Source organism: Physeter macrocephalus, chromosome 7, assembly GCF_002837175.3.
Source record: "Physeter macrocephalus isolate SW-GA chromosome 7, ASM283717v5, whole genome shotgun sequence".
NCBI lineage: Eukaryota > Metazoa > Chordata > Mammalia > Artiodactyla > Physeteridae > Physeter > Physeter macrocephalus.
Genome location: NC_041220.1, coordinates 63,541,216 through 63,562,949, shown reverse-complemented (window position 1 = coordinate 63,562,949; position 21,734 = coordinate 63,541,216). Strand labels below are relative to the sequence as shown.

The 21,734-nt window shown below is 36.4% G+C and overlaps 1 protein-coding gene across 3 annotated transcripts in view; it reads left to right on the top strand.

The window, feature by feature from the left end:
* ADAMTS3 (ADAM metallopeptidase with thrombospondin type 1 motif 3) overlaps window positions 1–21,734 on the top strand; it is a 291,950-nt gene that overhangs the window by 119,973 nt on the left and 150,243 nt on the right. For all 3 annotated transcript variants that reach the window (XM_024115432.3, XM_024115433.3, XM_055086022.1), the window contains one exon: window positions 21,207–21,363. In XM_024115432.3, the coding sequence (XP_023971200.1) occupies window positions 21,207–21,363 (157 nt within the window). The remainder of the gene's footprint in view (window positions 1–21,206; window positions 21,364–21,734) is intronic.

Here is a 21,734-nt window from a genome sequence, read left to right as displayed (position 1 = left end):
TATTGCTCTTGGAAATATATTTTAAAGTTTCAGCAAACACCTTTTTAGAAAATGATTTATTTAAACAAAATTGCTATGCCAAGGTAAGGCTTATACCAGTAACATAGCAACTGTAGGTACACATTTAATTTTGTGAAAAAAATGGCAAGAAAAATGTCTTGAGCTTGAAATGAATGTCTATTGCCAATTCAATAATGTAAAATATCTCATATGAAGGAAAACCTGGTTACGATGGTGATTTCTTATAACATTTTAATCTAAATAATATGATTTTGTCATCATGTTTTATGAAAAAGAAACTTAGTACTCGTTAAAAGATTATACTGGTCACTGTTAGTTGTTATATACATAACATTTTAGAAATACTTCATCTATAAAAAGAAAAATGATGGAAAAAGATGACTGCATTATTTGACTAAAGACTTACTCATACACAGTTTCATTTAAAAGGAACTAAAGGTGATGGCGGGAAAACGTGTGGTTTGGCACTTGAACGTCATAAAGCAAATTTAATATACTTTATTCAGTAAAGCTTTCTGAAAAATGAAATAATTCTCAGGATGCTAAATACTTTTGTGGTTACTCAAGGTAATTAGTTACTGTAAATAGTAAGAATTTTCATTGCATTTAAAAAATAAATATCTAGTGGAATGGCATGTAGTACTTTTCTTTCAAAAAATAATATATTTTAAGGGACATTTATTAAGTTACATTGGTTCAATTCCAAGGTCCCAAACCACAAAAAATTAAATAGAGCTTAATTTTGATTTTCCTAATATAACATATCAAACCTTTACTTTGCATATGCTTAAGAGTATGCTACTTGGCAGATTCTGATGATTTCAACTTAGTATGTTTTTATTAAAACTGTATAAAACTAACAATAACTATGTGTAGCCAGGAATTAGGTAGACTTGTGATTTTGAAGGTATAGCAGTAGTTAGCAGATGTTGTGATCTTAAGCAAGTCCATCTTTTTTATTTTGTTTTTAGCACTGCTGTTCTTAGAGTGTAGTACAGAGAGGCAAACATCAGCCTTGTTTGCCCAGACTAAGGAGTTTCCCCAGGACATGGGACTTTTGGTGCTAAACCTGGGATAGTCCCACACAAACCAGAAAGGTTGGTCTCTCTATGTCTTTAAGATCTTTTTAGGGGTTTTGTGAGTTCAAAATTATTTTTATAATAATACTAAGACATTATTCACTTCTTTCACTCTCATTCTTACTCAAGTGTACAGTGGAGTTTTCCAGAGGCTACAAAACGTATATTACAACAGATTGAATTCAGAAGCAGGGAGAGGGTGTGGAGAAAAGGGAACCCTCTTGCACTGTTGGTGGGAATGTAAATTGATACAGCCACTATGGAGAACAGTATGGAGGTTCCTTAAAAAACTAAAAATAGAATTACCATATTACCCAGCAATACCACTACTGGGCATATTCTCTGAGAAAACCATAATTCAAAAAGATACATTCACCCCAGTGTTCATTGCAGCACTATTTACAATAGCCAGGTCATGGAAGCAACCTAAATGCCCATCGACAGACGAATGGATAAAAAGATGTGGTACATATATACAATGGAATATTACTCAGCCGACATAAATTATGTTGTGTCAAATATCATATATTAACGCATATATGTGGAACCTAGAAAATGGTACGGATGAACCGGTTTGCAGGGCAGAAATAGAGACACAGATGTAGAGAACAAATGTATGGACACCAAGGGGGGAAAGCAGTGGGGGGATGGTGGTGGGATGAATTGGGAGATGGGGATTGACTTGTACACACTGATGTGTGTAAAATGGATGACTAATAAGAACCTGCTGTATAAAAAAATTAATTTAAAAAATAAATAATAAATTCTTTTTCAAAAAAAAAAAAAAAAAGAAAAGAAGCAGGTAGGAGAATCCAATTGACTTTAAGTCAGACCTAAAGAGATTTGCAAAAATGTAAAATTCTTCTCACTAAATTTTCTTTGCTTTGAACATCACAGTTATTTTTCATAAAATGTATTATTTATATTACCATGTAATGGATTATTTTACTTTTAAATGAATTAATAAATATTTGATAAATTTTTGCTTTAATTTCTAATATAATAAATATGAAGAAACATAAATTACATAAATGAAGGCTCTTTGGGAATCCTCAATAATTTTAAAGAATATAAAAGGGTCCTGGTACCAAAAAGTTTGAGAAATACTGATTTAGAATTTTTCTACGTTAAAGAAGGAACTTTTATTTCTGAACAGTATCATACATTGAGCTTTTCAGCAGGTTTGTTTATGGGACCACAAATTCTTGTCTTATTCCTCTTACCTCTCCGTTAGTCATGCTTCTTCCCTGTACCCTTTACATGTAGAGTAAAGGAAGGTGCTGTCAGTTTACTCGGGCTTAATCTCACTGTAAATCACAATAGCTAAAACTCAACAGGAAGGAGAAAAAGCAACAACAACAACAGTTCTGGGAACTCAAAACTATGAAACAGTTCCATCAGACTAAACACCCATCCTATTTAATGGAAAGAATCTTATAAATAGTAAGGGTACTTTTGTTTCTCCCAAACTGCCTGTGTCTTGCCATTACTGCTATTAGTGTATGACCTATTATTGATATTTATGAATATAGATATACCACATGACTCCACCTAGCAGTTGTAAGACCAGAAAGGATTATTAGTTTCAGGCATACAGCAAAGTGATTCAGATATATATATATATATATATATATTGGAAAGAATCTTATAAATAGTAAGGGTACTTTTGTTTCTCCCAAACTGCCTGTGTCTTGCCATTACTGCTATTAGTGTATGACCTATTATTGATATTTATGAATATAGATATACCACATGACTCCACCTAGCAGTTGTAAGACCAGAAAGGATTATTAGTTTCAGGCATACAGCAAAGTGATTCAGATATATATATATATATTTATATATATATATATATTTTTTTTAGATTCTTTCCCCATATAAGTTATTACAGAATACTGAATAGAGTTCCCTGTGCTATACAGGAGGTCCTTATTTGTTATCTATTTTATATATAGTACTGTGTATATGTTAATCCCAAACTCCCAGTTTATCCTCCTGCCCTTTGCCTTTTGATAACGATAAGTTTGTTATGCAGAAAGGATTCTTGTTTCGTTCACTTTATGGGTCTGAATTATTAGTGCTGAAATAATGAAAGTCATGTGACTCTAGGAGAGCTCATCCTAGTATTGCTTCTGTTGTTATGACCCCCTGGAGGACTGGTTCATAGTGGACCAGTGTGGAGACCTGGCTGCACGCGTTGGAACTGGTGAATGTTACTGATCACATAACCCCAGCAGAGTATATTGTGTCGACCGAAACACTTTTCAACCTAAACACTTATTTGAGAGTGCTACATTGTGATGGAAATTGGATTATGATCATCACCATAAAATATCCACTAAGGGGGATACAGATCCATGGGTAAAAAATTACTGATCTGATCATCTTTGTGTTACAATGACTTTGTACAGAGCTTTCTTTTATAAACATTTAGTTACTTTGAGAATATTTTAGGAAGTTGGTTGACAAATCCTTGATGTCAGATGCTTCTAGTGGTGTGGACTAGCCATGGCATTTTGCTGTTTGCTAACTATTAGAGCTCAGCATTTTTCCATGGTAGTAAAAATGCATCAAGAGCCTAATTTTAATGTGGCTGTGCCATAATTGATTTACTTAATTCCTATTTATTTTTTCCACTTGGCATGTGTAAATTTAAATTCCTAGAAGTGGAAATGCTGAGTCAACGGATATATGCCTTTTTGAGAATTTTGATTTACAATGTTAATTTATCCCCAGAAAGGCTGTAATAATTCATAATTTCGTAGTAATATTTACAAATGTTTGTTTCTCCATAACTTTGAAGACCTGGGGATTATCTTTCTTTCAAATCTTTGACAGTCATAAGGACATTAATGGTGGCCACCTTAGAATTATGCCTACCATAGGACCCAACCTCAGAGTATTTGATTTAGTCAGTCTACAGTGGAACTCCGGGATTTTCATTTCTTATAGGTCCGAGATCAGTGGAAAGAACATCAGGTTAGGAGTTGAAAGATACGGGTTCAAGTCCTAGTTTTGCCACTCACTATATGACGTTGGACATGTCATTTTCACTTCCCTGAGTCCTGGTTTTTTTGTTTGTTTGTTTGTTCGTTTGTTTTTGCGGTACGCGGGCCTCTCACTGCTATGGCCTCTACTGTTGCGGAGCACAGGCTCCGGACGCGCAGGCTCAGCGGCCATGGTTCACGGGCCCAGCCACTCCGCCCCGGACGCACAGGCTCAGCGGCCATGGCTCACGGGCCCAGCCGCTCCGCGGCATGTCGGATCTTCCCGGACCGGGGCACGAACCCATGTCCCCTGCATCGGCAGGCGGACTCTCAACCACTGCGCCACCAGGGAAGCCCCTGAGTCCTGGTTTTTAAATAGCACAAGGTGGCTTTAAAGACTGAATGAGCAACAACAACAAAAAAAAGCTGAATGAGCAGATAAATGTGGAATGGGCTATATAAGTGTAAATTGACATTGTTATCTGTTATAATATCATGTAATTAGGATTAGGCCTCAAAAATTTAGGTGCATAACTACCTTCTCCTGGGGGACAGAGGCTCCATTTTGTTTGCAGCATATGAATCTCAGGAAGCAGACCAACATCAGTCTCTTTACTCTGTCTCAAGGGCCATTTGAAGATCAGGATATGTGTAGGTTTGAAGCCGGAGGCTTGCCATTTGTATTTGATAGTGTATATGGCCAAATGTCAGCTAGCTACTCTTTTACTGGGATTTTACCTACCTCACTTGTCCAGTTGATTGATGTGCTGGATAGTAATAGGAAGCAAGGGAGGCCAACCATTCTAAATAAATTATGGCTTTGTTGTTGAAAGAAACAATTTTTTTCTAATCCCAACTCACATCCCTTTGATATACACATACAGTTTAAAAAGAACAAAAGCATTAATCAGTGATTTTATATATATGTGTACTATTTAACCAAGGTTACAACATTGAGGTATATTTTAGCAACAGCATATAACTTTAATAAATTTTGTTATGGGACGAGACCATGTTCGTGTGACACTGTATTTCATAGACCAAAGGTGCAGGAGGAGAGATTCATGAGGATTTAATAAAATGTGTGAAACACTAGACTGTGCAGATACACATTAGATCAACAAATGTAGCTATTTAAAATAACAAATGCTTTAGCCTCATATTTGATATGACTGAGGTCAAGGCTAGGTTTGTAACAAGGTATAGCTTTTTTGACAGATATGCCTTCTTTTCTTGGAATAGTGCACATTAGCTAATGTTGCACCTCAGAACAAGAACATTAGAAGAAACCCAAGATATGAGATGAGTGCTGCAGAGCAAGGGTCAATTTAGAGGGAAATAGAGGGAACTAGAAAATGTCATTATCCACAGAGCTTGATAATGGACATTTGCTGCTACTGAACTTCTAGCTAGAGAGATGGTTTAGCATTTTAATGTGACTTGCAGACAGGGTGTGGCTTTTGATCAGGAGCGGACATTAATGATCAGCGTCAGCTGTGGTTAAAGCTTGTTTTCTTTCATCATAAGAAGATCATCAGGGAAAAAAGTCAGTATATTTCAATACTGTAAACTGTTTTGGGCTGTTTCAGCCATTTGGCAGCTCTATAAACGGAGTAGAGTTTCATTGAAAGAATGAGAACTGAGAAATATATGTTCTTTGCTTTCCAGCTGAGGTGGATGCTGTTCCAATGTAGAACTAGTTTCTGGGCATTAATTTTGAGAATTGCTTCTTGTTACTTTTCCCCTGAAAATATTGTAAATATAAATAAATATTCTGAAATACATAAAAAGCTTGGCCTATACTTTCTTTTGGTGTGAGCTAAATATAACGATTATGTAGAAAATGTAAAAGGAAAATGCATCATTGGTTATTGGTACCATTGTGCAAAATAAGGTGAATGGACTCAAAGTGATCTCCAAGATCACTCTCAGTTCTAAAGTGCTATCATTTTTACTAGTTCTTTTGAAGACCTAAGTATTATGCTCTTTATTCAAATTTTTAATGATGTAGAGTAGTATATCTGTCAGGGTCCTGATAGGGAGAGGTGACATTCTTTAAAAAGATTTAACTAGAAGAATTTCATAAAGGGACTATTTAATGGGATGTGGACAAGGGTAAGGGAACTAACATGGGATGGTGAGGCACCCAGAGCCCATCAAGCATTGAATGTTGTTTTATCCCAAGATCTCAAAGGGCAAGGCAGGGAAATGGTATTAAAGCTGGGGCCATGAAAGGGGGTATTTAAAGGGACTAGACACCACCACTCTCAGATATACGGTGTGGTACAGAGGGGAAATAGAGACAAACGCCTAACCTTTCTCTTCTCTCATCTACTGACATGGAGGATTTTATGGACCAGTCTAAGAAGTGGCATATATCACTTCCACCCACATTCCATTGGCTAGTAGTTTCTGACCAGAACAACTGGCAGATTATGGTTAAGAAGCTATCTTGGGCTTTCTTCTCATTTGTTGATAATTTATCCATAATTACTCCTTCCTTTTTCTCTCATTACGACTTGTTCTTCATAGACTCTTTCTTGGTTAATATTCAGTATATACAGATCTTACAGATCTCTCCCATTTCTCCTTCCCCAAATATCTCTGTCCTTTTAGCCTGCTTTATTTTCTTTCTAATGCTTACCACTGTATGAAAGTACATTATTTACTTACTTGTTTATTGTCTTCACTAGTATTTTAAGCTTTATTGGGTAGGACTTTGTCATATTCCTCCCTATATCACAGTTCCTGGAACTGTGAATGAGCCATTTTAGCCACTGTGCCATAGTCCTTTCTTCACATTCTTATTCATGCCCACTGGGTGTTCTTTTGCCTTGCTTTCGTTTCTCTCCTTACAACTTTTCCTTTGTTCTCTCTGGTTTGATTTATGTTTGGCTTTATGGGTATTCTAGTTAGTCTAGTGAAAGAGGCTTCATTGATGGAACCAGAAACCATCCTACAGTCTTAACAGTTCATGTTCCATTTTTGAATTCCTCTTTTGTGTTCTCAGGTTTCCATTTAATTTGTTGATGATGCCTCCCAAGTTCCTTTGCTATTGTCTCCATTCAATTTCTGTTATAATCTCTTGCCTCATCTCAGGACTCACCTTCTGTTCCAGCCAGACTTTCCCTTGCATTCTTTTAACAGTTTTGGCTCTGTCACCAGACCTTCCCTCTCTTAGCTATATGACTTAGTCTAAACAATTAAAAATAATATATAAGGATCAAATATTTGCTTTCATTCACTACATGCTTCTTCTACCTTAACTCTAATTCCATTCTTTGTTTTCCATTGTTATGTAACAAACCACCCAAACTTGGGTGTAAAACAACAGCTGTTTTATTATGTTCTTGGATTTTTTTGTAGCAGGAATTCAGAGAGGGCAAGTATGAATGATCTGCCTTTGCTGCAGAATGTCTGGATCCTCATCTGGGAATGCTCAAAAGAATGGGAGTGATTTGAATGGCTGAGTGTTGGGACTATACTGAGATTTCTTCATTCACATGTCTGGTGACTAGGCTGAGTGATTCAACGGCTTGGACTGTTACTAGGGTGCTTACGCATAGCCTCTTCATGTGGCTTGGGTCACTCACAGCGTGGCAGCTGGATCTGAGAGGAAGCATTTAGAAAGAGAGTGCTCCATGAGACTGAGGCAGAAGTTTCAAGATTTCTTCCAAACTAGGCTCAGAAATCATGCAGTGACACCTCCACCACATTTTTTTTCATTACAAGTGAATCACAAAAGCTGGCCTGGGTTCAAGGTGGTGGTAGGACAATTTAAACTCTTCCTCTTGATGGGAGAGTGGCAAAGTCATACTGAGGAAAGCAATGTGGAATAAGAGGCTGTGTTATAGGCCATCTTTAGGAAATAAAATCTACCACAATTGACCCGTCTCTAATTCATGGGATTTCTTCTGTTTAACTCAATGCGGTTGAAATGCCCAGAGGCCTTGTTACTCAAAGTGTCGTCCAAGGGCCAGAAGCATCCACGTCACCTGGGAGAGTTTTTGAAATATAGAATCTCAGACCACTGAGTCAGAATCTGTATTGACAAGATCTCCAGGTGATTCATTTTGAGAAACACTGGCCTTCGAGACATTGAACATGACGCCGGCTTGCCAATATCCACCTGATGGCAGAAAAATAGCAAGTGCTGAAAGAATAGTTGAATTGATCTAGATTGAATTCCTATTTGCAAGCAGAATTTCTGTACTTCAAATTGTACCTGTCATTACTAATTTTAATTCTATTAATGTTAATTGTGATCTGGCTTATCTTTTTAGGAACAGTAAATATATCTTCAATATCTATCCTTAAAATGTAGTATAATGCACACTCCTAGCTATAATAATTATTAATCATTAATCTCCTTGACTCAAGAGGTTTTGGAATGTATATGTATTTTGGTATGTATTATAATGTTATAATGCTATTTTGAATAATTTCTAAGATCAAAACATTAGGTTCTTTTGGATTTCACATTCCCCTTAAACTATTTTTTTTTTTTTTTTTTTTTTTTTTTTTTTTTTTTTTTTTTTTTTTTGCGGTACGTGGGCCTGTCACTGCTGTGGCCTTTCCCGTTGCGGGGCACAGGCTCCGGACGCGCAGGCTCAGCGGCCATGGCTCACGGGCCCAGCCGCTCCGCGGCATGTGGGATCCTCGCGGACCGGGGCACGAACCCGTGTCCCCTGCATCGGCAGGCGGACTCTCAACCACTGTGCCACCAGGGAAGCCCAACTATTTTTTAATTGTTGGAATTTATAAAACTTTTTCTTTCCTTTGAAAGCTGACTGTTAGTAGATATCTATTTTCTACTAAATGAAAGAATATGATTTTTATTTTTCTTATAACTGTTAAGACAGCCTGACTCATTCTGCAGACTCTTAAAAAATCTGAGAAATGTATACATATTTTATTATATCTTTAGTAGACGACTATTAGTTAGAGTTCGATTCATAGATTACATTTACTCATGTTTTATTTAAATAGTCATCTTCTGAAAATTTGTTTTAGCATAAGGGAGTAAATATACCCAAATTCATTTTGATTGGCACATTATTTTCTAAGCAGTTTTTCTCAAACTATAATTTCCAGACTACAACTATTTGCAGCATTTAAAAAGAAGTGCTTGTTAAAATTGCAGATTTCTGATCTCCATCCCAGTCCTTTTGAATCAGACTCTCTGGAGTTGAAACATGGAAAAATCTCTGAGGTTGGGACCTAATTTCTTTGTCACACTAAAGTTTGAGACCTACTTTATATTAATCTTAAAATCATATTTCAGGTTATTTATCATGGGACTAAGCGGGTCTTGGGATATTGGCAGGGAATAGCTTTTCAAATACATCTTTCCTGGATGTTCTACTATTGGACGATAATTTAATTGGAAGTCAGTGATTAATCTAGTAAAACTCTTGCAATTTTTCAGATTATGAAACTGAGCGCCAAAGAACTTAAATGACTTTTCAAAAGTCATAGTAGTTAGTAGCAAAGCTCTGATCAGAACCCACATCTTGTGTGAATCAAGCAAGATTCCTCCTTTGTGCTCTGTAAGCTAGGGTCACCTTATCTTTAAGCCTGGCAGTTAGGTATGTTAATGACAAGATCATAAAGGTAGTCCCGTACATTTAATCAGAAATGATCTACTCGTTTTCTGAACTGATCGTGTTAATAAAATGAAGGTTCACAGTCTTTGATCCTATTAGTCATCTAATTTAAGTTTTTTCTTAGTGATTTTTTTTTGTATGTCCCTATAAACCTCATCCTGACTTGGGGAAATTACTAGATAAAATGGCTTTACATGAAAAGCTCAATGTGAAAAACCAAATCAGATACATTAGGGATGAATTATTCTCTTTATGAAAAAGAACAAAAGTTTTCTTTAAATGAATAAAGTATTTATATGCCATAAATTCCACAAATGTCAAACGCTTATGAAAATCATTTTACTAGAGATTTTTAAGACTTTCTGCAAATTAGGGTAGGGGAAGCCTCCCTCCCCATCCATCTTCAGATTCAGTCCCCTTCACACCCTCTTCCTCTTCTTCACTTTTATATCCCATCCTGTCCCTCTGTGATTGTATTGATACAAGCACAGTAGCTATGGGTGAGCCACAGTACACATGATTTCTTTTGGGGTTGTTCAATCATTAAACTGACTTTTAAATTGCAAAAAGTCCTTAAGTGTGTTGCATAATTTCGGTTTTTCAATTTTCCGCTTCCCTCTACAAAGGAAAATATCAACTGTATTTTCTGTACCTTAACATTTTGGGACATTTTACCTTTATAAATGTTTAGCAACAAATTTATCATGACTGTTGATGCACATTTGTACGAGGCACATATTATACTGGAGGTGGAGAAGGGCCTGGAGTTGATTTTTACTGTATAGTGAAAGGTACAAGGACTCCTCAGAAGTGCGTGTTCTGTCTCTCTGCCTCTCACTCATGTACATGCTCTCATTTTGCTGAATTTGGATCCTAAAGCTTGGTTGGACTAACTTCTCTTCTTCTTTCATTTTTTTTCATTAAAAAAATTTTTTTTGCTGTTTTGTTCTTCTCTTATTGGCTGCTTTGATTCAGTTTTGTTGTTGTTTGTTAATATTGTTGTTTATTTTGTTTGCTTTATGTTTTACAAAGCAATGAGAGGAAATAAATAACAGAAGACATGCTGTTTTGGTTCACATAAGTCCTCCGCCAAGATTACTGAGGTTATACCTTGGGTGTGAGTATTTATTAATATAGATGGAATCCCTAGCCGCATAAAATCAACACCCAACTCAGAAATAAATACATTTAATATTTATATTTTATATTGTACACCATAAATCATTAATAAATTAGAGTTATAAACTGCAAGATTTAGAGTTATGAACTGTTACACTTTGCTAAAAATGATAAAAATAATTTACTCTCAACTTTTTTAGGACAACTCAGATATTTGTGAAATATTGAATAATGCTAAGTAAACACTGTTAATACATTTAATCCTATAATTTACACATTTTCAGAAAAATTTACTTTCTTGTTTCAAATTAAACCATAATGTCTTAGTTTTAGCTTGCAGTATGTAGTCTTATACTTTAACTCAACAAGTACCTACCTCCTTCAATGTGGTAAAGATATGGGCCAGTTTATATGCATTCACACAGTAAAATATTGAAAACAGAAGAGAAAACAAGAGCAGGAAAACTAATATCCAAGAAAAGTTCAGTATCCACGGTTTCCTGACACAAGACTGTCTTAAAGGTAGAATACAAATTTGACTTTGAGTTTTCTCACAGATATCGGTTAATTACATAATATGAAGTGCTTATAAAATAAAATTGAACCAGTTTTTCAGAAGAAGAAGAAAAACTGTTCCTATTATTAAAATCTGAGAGATTTTTTTCCCTTGGATTCTCACATAGCAAACAGAGTATGATATTGAGAGAGGTCTTCAACAACGAACATACTGTTATAAAGATAATGAGCTTCCTAGGACTCTTTTGTGTAATCTCCTTCATCATAGGGTGATGTTTTAGTGCTTTACATAGTTGAATGAAAACAGTCTTATAAGGGGCCCAAATAACAGCGGCCTGGCTGGATGGAGGTAGGGCTGGTAATGGAGAGGAGAAAAAATAAAGCAATGAGACTGGATATATAGAAAATTCTTTCGCCTTCAGGAAACCTTCCTAGAATTTTATTTCTTGCAACCTAGATTTTCATAAGAGTCAGACAGCCGAGGGTTGGAGTTTATGCTGTATAACTAAGGAACTGAAATGGTGATGTCTAGTGTTCACTGGTTAAGGTTAGACCCATTTGCTTTAGCGATTAATTGAATCAAGATTAATGGAGTCAAGATTAGTTGAGTCAAATGGCATATCTTTTTTTTTTTTTTTAATTTAGGACTCCAACTAAAACACCTGCCTTGTGGAGGGCCTTTCACTCCTTTCAAGGAAAAGATTCTGCAAATATATGTGTAGTGTCATCAGTTCCTCAGCAGAGGATTATGTTGAATGCTGCTGAGATTCAGAAGTCATCCAGAGGGATCATTGTTGAATGAAATGCCAGTCAAACCCAAAGATAAATATTGAATTTGATTACATTTATAGTTTAGTTCAGCTGACATCTTACTCAACATCCCTTACTTTCCAGACACTAGCACAGTTGACATAAATAATTATAATATAATATTGACAGTGATAAGTACCATAGAAATATAGATAAAATGCTGGAAGTCCAGAAAGGCTAAAAATTACTTTTGGCTTTGGAATAAGGGAAGGCTTTGTGGAAACTGGTAACATGGCTTGGGGTTTTTTTTTTTAGCTATTTCTTAATCTTCATAAACTTTATCCAAGTGCATCCCAAATAATAAGCTTCTTTATGTAAATAAGTAGTCCTTTGATTAACAAATACGGCTGTGTCACTTCTCCTCATTCTATTTTCCATCCTTTCTCAACTATGTTGCCTTCTCTAATGCCTTCTCTTTAGAAATTTGGGGGATGTCATTGAAATAATCCCTGAAATTCAGGAAAGATGTGGAAATCATATTCATATTCAATATAATAGCATCTGTCCATTCTAATGATAAACTGGAACTAGGCAATGTGCTTTACTGACATAGTGATAGAATAAATGTTGGAGGAAATAACACAGTGAAATGGTGATTCTCAAAATGTGTTTTTATGAACCTTAGTGAGCTAAGATGGAGTTGTTGTACCACTACAGTATATGATAGTCTTTCTTGAATATTACATTTACATTTATTCTCTCTCACATACATATACAACATTAATATAAAATTTTCTCAGTATTCCTCTAGACATTTAAAACTAAACTAAGTTAAATTAAATTAGTTTAATTAAAACTTAAACTAGACATTTAAAACTTATTACTAATTTTCTGTGTTATGACCCAGTATAAGACTGTAACCAATTTAACACAAAATAATGGATATTCAGTTAGTTTCAGCTTCAATTATGTATCATATTATTTGATACATATTTCCTGGCATTCTAAAAAAAAGGTACCTTGCTCTCCTCTCCTTCCTTAATAGATTTGAGAATGATTGCAGTAAAACAGCATTTAGGTGTCACAACTAAAAATAGAATGTTTCCATAGCATAAGGTTTTTAAAATACCTGGCACAGAATTTTCAAAACACCTTAGTAAATCTTTTGAAACTTTTTAAACTGTCTTTTATATTGATTTTCATTTTAAACCAAATTGAACACAATTTAGTCTTTTCTTAGTGACTGCTGTTTATTATTGTCGACATATAAAGACTAGAGTTTAACATTTGTGGTAGGGCTTTATGGTTTACAAAGGGTGTTCATAGACATTATCTCATCTGAAACTCCTTGGACCCCACACCCATTACTCTTGTTTGCCATTTGCATTCTGGTGAGGATTCGGAAACCATCTAACCTGGTTTAGTAAAATTGGATGTCAAATATGGGTGTAAGGACCTCTCCTAGTGAGTAAGGAGGGTGGCCTTTTTTGATAGCTGTTTCCATGCTCAGAAGCTAATTGGCTTAATTCTGGATTCTTGGCAGTGTTTGAGCTGAATGATGTAGCTGGAAGAGTTGACCAGATGAGAGGAAAATTATGCAGCTGGCTTTTTAGCACAGATCACAGTTTTATAAATATCCCCTATAAATTGATGTCAAAGGGATTGTGTGAAGATTTAATTAAAATATAATAAAATATGTTGAATATAATATGCTTAATGCTGTACTAAACTGTAAATATTTTAAAAATTAATCTGCCTTAAATTTTGGAAAATAGTTTGAGAAATACCATAAATATTTCCTATATTGTTACATGATATCACAGAATGGTAAATGTGGAGGACTTTGTGTCATAAAGGGACATTTATGAAATATTGTCTTGGTACCATACATTAATTAAATACCTTTAGAGATAGATAAGAAATTACTGTATCTGTTTAAACAGAATCCTTTATGACCATATATAATCTCGTGTGTTGACATTTCTAAATATTTCTGTTATAATTTAAAAGTTGTAAATTTCTGGCAGCACTGTAAATAATACCAATGCTTAGAATGTCATAGTCTGAGACTTTTTTATTTTACACATATTGGGTTTTATTCTTTTAAGTCCCTCCATTGTATCTTGTGAAATAAAATTGTGAGGACCTGAGAGCAGGAATGTGAGTTATTTAATATTAGGGTATGACAATGCATTGTCTTTGAGCTTCCAGAAATGTGTGTTGAATGCATGACTACCTAAAGGAATATCTTAGTGGATAAAAGAGCCTTTACTACTTAACTATTAGTATTGATGATTTTTTACATGGGTCAGTCTTGTCTGAAAGCACAAGTACCTTTTTTTTTCCCTTTAATTGAAGTATAGCTGATTTACAATATTGTGTTAGTCTCAGGTGTAGAGGAAAGTGATTCAGTTATATATTTATTTTTAAATTATATTTCATAATAGGTTATTACAAGATATTGAATATAATTCCCTGTGCTCTACAGTAAATCCTTGTTGCTTATCTATTTTCATGTAGTAGTTTGTTTCTGTTTGTATCCATACTTCTAATTTGCCCCTCATTTCCTCCTTCTCCCCTTTGGTAACCATAAGTCTATTTTCTATGTCTATGAGTCAGTTTCTGTTTTGTATATAGATTCATTTGTCTTATTTTTTATACTCCACATATAAGTGATATCATACAGCATTTGTCTTTCCCTGTCTGACTTATTTCACTAAGCGTAGTATTCTCTAGGTCCATCCACATTGCTACAAATGCCAGTGTTTCATTCTTTTTTGTGGCTGAGTAATATTCCATCATATATATATATACACACACACACACACACACACACACACACACATATGCATACCTACACAGCCCATCCTTTTAAGCCAGTCATCTGTTGATGGGCATTTAGATTGTAAAATAAACACAAGAGTACTTTTTAAATAGTCACTCCATTTTGGGTAGCTACAGAGGGAGAAAAATCAATATGATGGGGTGGGAAGAGCAGTGGAAGAATCTACCTATAATATCTCTGAATAGTCTAGGATCTGAAATATATTGATGTGTGGCTTTATCACCTGCTCTTTCCATAATTCACTGTAATATCTCTTCAGCCCCCACTCTAATTAGACACTTTTGTTTGTCTAGTTTTCTTCTCACAGTCTTCATTCTTTGTGTCATCTTCACTGCAGTTACTTTTACTTTGATGAAACTCTCTCCTACTTTGATGCCTGTAACACTCTACTCTGTTTTCCTCCCATATGTCTTGCCATTCTTTTTCAGTTTCCTTCTAAGATGTTTTATTTCAGCTTGGCCATTTCTTACATTAATTTCCTCTCCCTCAAATATTAGGCACCTGCTTTGAGCCAGGCACTGTTCTGGGCCCTGGGATACAGTAGTGAATTTGACAAAGTCTGTGCTTGATAAAAGTTTATGTTCCAAAAGGGTGACAGACAATCATGTAGGTAATGCCTTGAAAAGAAAAAGTCTAGGATAGGGAAGGGAGGGGAAGCTAATTTATGTAGGTGGGGATAGTGCCAGTGAGGCTGGGGACCGTGTGGCTAGAGCAGAAACAGCAAGATGTAAAGCATTAGGAGAAGCCAGAAAAATAGGCAATGTCAGGCCATGTAGGGCCTGGTAAGCCATGGTTCCGAGTTCAGATCATAGGAATTTCCTATACAGTAATATTCTAAGGTTCTGTGAGCATTTCCCAAGATTTGTTACTGGCCCTCCTTCAAATCTCTTTATGAACTTTTCTTATTCGTTTTTCTCCCCCAACAGTTTTAGCTATTGCCTCTGAGAATATGAATCCCATTTCCAATATATTTATGGCTATGGCAATTTTTCTGAATAACAATTCTGCATCTCTCCCCTGCATGCTGGGCATTTTCACCCCTACCCCAAGTGAACATGCTTAATAAGCTAATCTTCCTGCCTTTCCAATTAGCTTTCCCTTGTAGCTTTCTGTTTCTGTGAACAAAAGCATTAATTTCCTAGTTACTCAGCTTCAAAATTTAGGAGTCATCTTGGATTGCATCTTCCTCTCTTTCTTTCTTCTCATTTTGTCATTCCACAAATATTTATTGAGCATGTAGTTTGTGCCAGGCACTGTTTTAGGCACTTGGGATACAGAGTGAACAGAACAGACTGAAAATAATTCCTGACCAGCAGGGTAGTGGTGAAAGATTGAGAATGAACCATGAACATGATAAATGATTAGGTTATTTAGTATGTTAGAAGCAGTGAGTGTAATGGAAAAGATGAGCAGGGTAAGAGGGCTTGGGGTGCTGGGTGGGGGAAGCAGGTGGGTGACTAGGGTGTGCTTCACTTAGTCGAGGACTAAAGGAGGTGAAAGAGTTAGGCATGTGGAATTCTGGGGGAAGAAGATTCCAAGAAAGGAAAGTGCAAGTGGAAAGTGCCTTTCCAGTGCAAAGATCTTAACGAGGGCACGTGCCTGGGGTGTCAGGGATCAGCAAGGAGCCCACTGTGGCTAAAGTGGAACCAGCAAGGGCAGGAGTAAAGAGATGAGGCCCAGGAGGTGGTGGTGTTGAGAGCAGCCATCCTAAGAACTTTGATTACTTATCTTCGTGGAAGGGGCACCCTTGGAAGGTTTTGAGCAGAGGAGCTTACATTTTAACAGGCGACCAAGTATTTATTTCTTCCTGTTCTCACTCTTGAATTCATTCCTTTTTCCTTTCTCTTTCCCCTTTTCTGTTCACGTTGCCACTTCTGCCACCTGAACTTTGACTTTTTTCCTAGTGCCCGTGCTTGCTTTCTTCCTAGTTCTTTCTTCCATCTGGAACTTAATCATCAGAAAAATCTTTAAGCACCACTTCGTTTTAGTCCATCTGATCAACCTTAGTTGTTGTTCTCCATTCTACAAATTAAAATTCAGACATGAGGTGACACAAGGCCTCCATAACCTTGTTTCCCAGAACTACCCTGCACAGACTCTGCTCTGAATGAACGGGTTACCCACTGTCCTCAAGCATGTCTTGGGCTTTCGCACTTCACAACCTTTGCTCAAGCCTGAGCTGTCTCATTTCTAATGCCTCCTCTCACATCGCCAGTATGGCAATCCTTCCACCTTTCAAAGACCACCATAAGTCTCTAAAAATTCTTCATCCCCTCCCTTTTACCATTCATTTATGTCATTTTTCATCAAAAAATGTATTGAAGACATATTTTGTGCAGCCATTGTGCTGGTGCTGAAGGAGACAAAGGTGAATTAAGAGATACAAGTCTGTCCCAGGAGCTGACACTGCCGCAGGGGAAACAGAAAACCATAAAGTTAACATTTAGGTAAAACAACCTGGCATTTGTGTTAAGGGCTGTGAGAGAAAACACATTGCTCTGAGTCAGAATGAATGGCTAAGATGGATCCTAATTTAGATAGGGGTACTTAATCTACATGGGGGTGAGGAAGTCAGAAAATCATTTCTAAGGAAGCAACATTTAAGCTGAGACCTGGTGAATAAAAATTAGCTAAGGGAAGTGTGGAATGGTAGGAGAGGAGCTTTCTAAGTAGAACCAACAGCATTTCAAAAGCCTGAGGCTATAAAGAGCTTGGGAATATCAAAAGAAAAACAACACTGAACAAAGGCCCCAAAGGCTGGGGCAGAGTCAGTATGGGAGAGTGGCAGTGCTTGGGGTTCATAGGCAGGGCTGGATGATGCAGGCCTTGAAAGCCATGGTGAGGAGTGTGGTTTTAGGTGCAATGAGAAGCAACTGAAGTATTTCCAGCAGAGGAGTGACATGATCTTATTTGAGGTTGAGACTGCCATCTGCTCATCAAAAAACGTTTGTCTTTTCTCCCTGGGCACACAGCCAGATTCCATTTCCTGACACTCTTTGCAGTTGGCTGTGAGCCAGCCATGTGACTGTATACTACCCGTGGAAGTAAGTGGTAGTGGTGAGTACCAGGGCCAGCTCATAAAAATCTCCCATGGGTGCTTCCTCCTGCTGTTTCCCTTTCTGACTGGGCAGCTTGTATTGGAATGGCTGAGCCACCATCAGCCTCAACCCCTGCATGGCTGTGTGGAGTGGAGCCCCCTCCCAGCTGACCTAGAACTGTTCTGAGCTTTTATGTGAGCAAGAAAGGAGCACCTGATGTTTTGAGCCATTACATATTCAGTCCATTGGTCACCACATTCTAGTTTGCCTAAAATAATACAATAATTTGAAAAAGCAATTTTGGCTGCTATGCTATGTGAAAATGTGAGACAGTGTGAACAACAGCAGTGGCCAAAGTGAAATTCCCATGGGCACTAGGGAGATTTCAGCTGAAATAGATTTTAGATAATTTCAGATGGAGAATCAACAGCTCCTATTGACAGTTTGCTTGTGCAGCAGGCCTGTGGGAAAAGAATCTCACTTGATTTGACTTTCAACTGCCATCTCACTTACTTTCTAGACTTTTCATAACATACCTCACTGAATACCTTTAGGCATATATTTTATTTATTTGACTAGATTGCCCTCAACTGGAGGGTAAATGAACCATGTCTTTGAGAATTTTTAATTTTACTATGGTATCTAGTACAGTGCTTTAGATAAGGTGTTCTTTTTTTCCATTAAACTTTGCTTAAATTGATGAATAAAAGGGTAGGCTCTCAGATTTCCTGTCCATAGAATTATTGGTGGTCATATAACCCAGCTTTTGCCTTCCCATTGATATTGCCCCAACCTGGTTTAGATTTTCAATTGCCTTCTAAGGGGGAGGGTTAGCTGTGTTAAATTTTACCTGTGATCTAGTGGAGAAGTAACATCATGGGGCCTGAGATTTGAGTGTTTGCAATGGAAGGTATGTAGAAATGATTTTTAATGGCATGTGGGTTAATCCTTACTGCTTTTCCCCATGACTTTCAAGTGTCCCCAGTAACCATTGCCCATTGTTCAGAGGTTGCTGGCTGCTTCAGTTGACCCTGTTTCCACCCAGGGTTAGGCACTCATCTGGGAGAATCATTATGATCTATGGAAAGTCTCACGATAGGAGGCAATTTCTGTAATCCAAATACGCAATGATGAGGTCTGTAACTAAGGATGTGGCAGTGGAAATAGAAAGATGGGAAAAGAATGTAAGAGACTTTACAGAACACTGTGACTGAATGGATCTGGGGCAAAGAAAGGACTGCAGTGAAGATGAATACTGATAAACTTCAATCTGTAAACTTAGGTATACATCAACAGACCTGTGTTTCCATGACAAAGCCAGTTAACGCTGCCTCCCACCAACAGATGGCGCTAGTAATGAGGCTGGACATTTCAGCCTTAGGCGTGGTACAGTTAACTTGTTATATGTACTGTGTTTGTGCTTAGTTTGAATCTGTTTTATGAACATTATTAACCCATCCATGCCTGAGCAAGGCAAAAAAGTGATGTTGAAATTACTGGTAAAACGAGATTTAAGAATATGACACTAATGCTAAAGAGATTTAAATGACAACTGAAAAGCATGAGAAAGATGTTGGAAGTTGTAGAGATGAATCCATTGACAGGAGGAACAACTCTGAAGGGTAAAGATCTAATCAGGCCACTTGTGAAAACACTGCATTTTGCAGTACAAGAGTAGGGGAAAAGTAATTGATCAGATGAGAAAATAACTCCAAATATTGGAGTTGTGTCTGGAAGATCAGCATTACTACTGAATGCCCACTAGCTCAGTGTTCTTTGTAATGAAGGCTAGAAGTTTGTTCAAGAGGGTAAAAACTAAACACTGTGAAAGAGCTGTAGTGATCTTTCCTTGTAAGACAAGGTGTAAATCCAAAGGCTGTTTGTATGAGCACAACATCTAGGTGGATGTAGAAATGGCATGTGGAGACACCATAGCTTCTAAGAATTCTCTATGAGGCTTACACAGGCAAAGGAGGGGATAGAGCGTATCTAGTGGGAGAAAACAGAATTGGAAAGGGGTGACAGATTTGACTACAACAGAAAAGCCATAGTCATAGGCATATTTGCTTGAAAACGAACGTTATTTGGCAAGGTTTACCTACCTTTCATGTCTGTGCTGCCTGACATGGAGGGGTGGAGCCATTAGACCAACGGGTAGGAGGGGTGGGAACCATTTCCCCCAGCCTTGCCTATAGTCCATAAGAGCCAGTGACCTCATATTTGAAAATATAGAATAAGGGCCTCAGAAGAAAAATATGACTTAGATCTGATAAATATTTTCAAAATAATTACAATTCTACACTACCACATTATTTCTTCAACTTTGTTTTCAAATAAATATACTGCTGTTCAAATTAATACTACATATTAGTGTATGACCTTTACAATAGGAATATGAACTATAACTATTTGACTGTAATGTGGACTCGATACTTAAGGAAGAATAAATTTCAGACAAAACCATCATTTCTCTTCAGCTATAGTATTGAATAGTATAGTCCTGATGTTTTCTAAATAAACCAAAGATGAAACCGTGTCAGAAAGAAACACTAGAGAGGTGGAAGGAAGTAATTGAATGTAAGATAACCTTTTCATGCAAAAGGATGAAACTTGAGAAGGAAAAAATTTTGTAAAATCATGAAATTAGATTAATATGGGACAAATATGAGCTAGTTCTTCAAATTAATAAATATTAGAAATGTGGGGTTTCCAATGAAACTTAGGCTAATTAAGGACAGAAATAACCTGATGTAGTGAGTGCCCCATGGAACTCATTCCTCTCATACCATAGTGATATGGCAGGAAGATGTAAATGAGTTACAGAAGATGTAAATACTTGACATGCATGGACAGAAGCTCCACAATGGGTTATTATGGGAAATCAGAGATGTTTCTTGAATTTATGTGCCCATAAGATTTTTTTAGAGATAAGATACTGAGTAGAATATATAAATGTACTTCTTTTAGTCTGATAAAATATGTAGATTGTATGATTTCCTTATTCTTACCCTATATAAAGCTCTTTTTCTACCTTGTATGAATTTTTTATTCCTACCATAGATGAATTTCTGTCTTATATGAGTAACTGACATTTATCGTAGCTTAACCATTTTACATGTATAACCAAAAGTGGAAAGAAAACCATCAGTTTTCAAAACTTGTATTCTTGCCATTTAAAAACCTACTTGTGAGCTAAAGACGATAGATATATCTTTTAACATTAACACATTTTATGTTTTCTCTAGGCTGGAATGATAAAAGGTGATAATGATGAGTATTTCATCGAACCCTTGGAAAGAGGTAAGCAGATGGAGGAAGAAAAGGGAAGGATTCATGTTGTCTACAAGAGATCAGCAGTAGAACGGGCTCCCATAGATATGTCCCAAGACTTCCACTACAGAGGTAGGCATCTTTGATAATAATTAACTGTGATTCTAAGATATATTGAAAACAACTCTCCCATCAGTTAAGAGAATGTGACTGTCATGTGCTCTTATATAAAATGTGGAGGTAGCAAAATAAGTTTATGTTTATAAATCATGAAATATGGCTTGCCTGTTTTTAAATGCATGAGAGGAATATATGTTACAGGAATTATTTTATTTCAGGGCATTATTGTTATTTATGACTTCTTTTAAATTTTCCCATTAAAATGATCTTTTCTCTAGCTTGTTTTAAAATTTGAAAATATTTGTGTCTTCCAGAAGTATCTAAATTATGCATTATTAATATTACTTTAAAACTTTTAAAATGAGATATATTGACATGGCAAA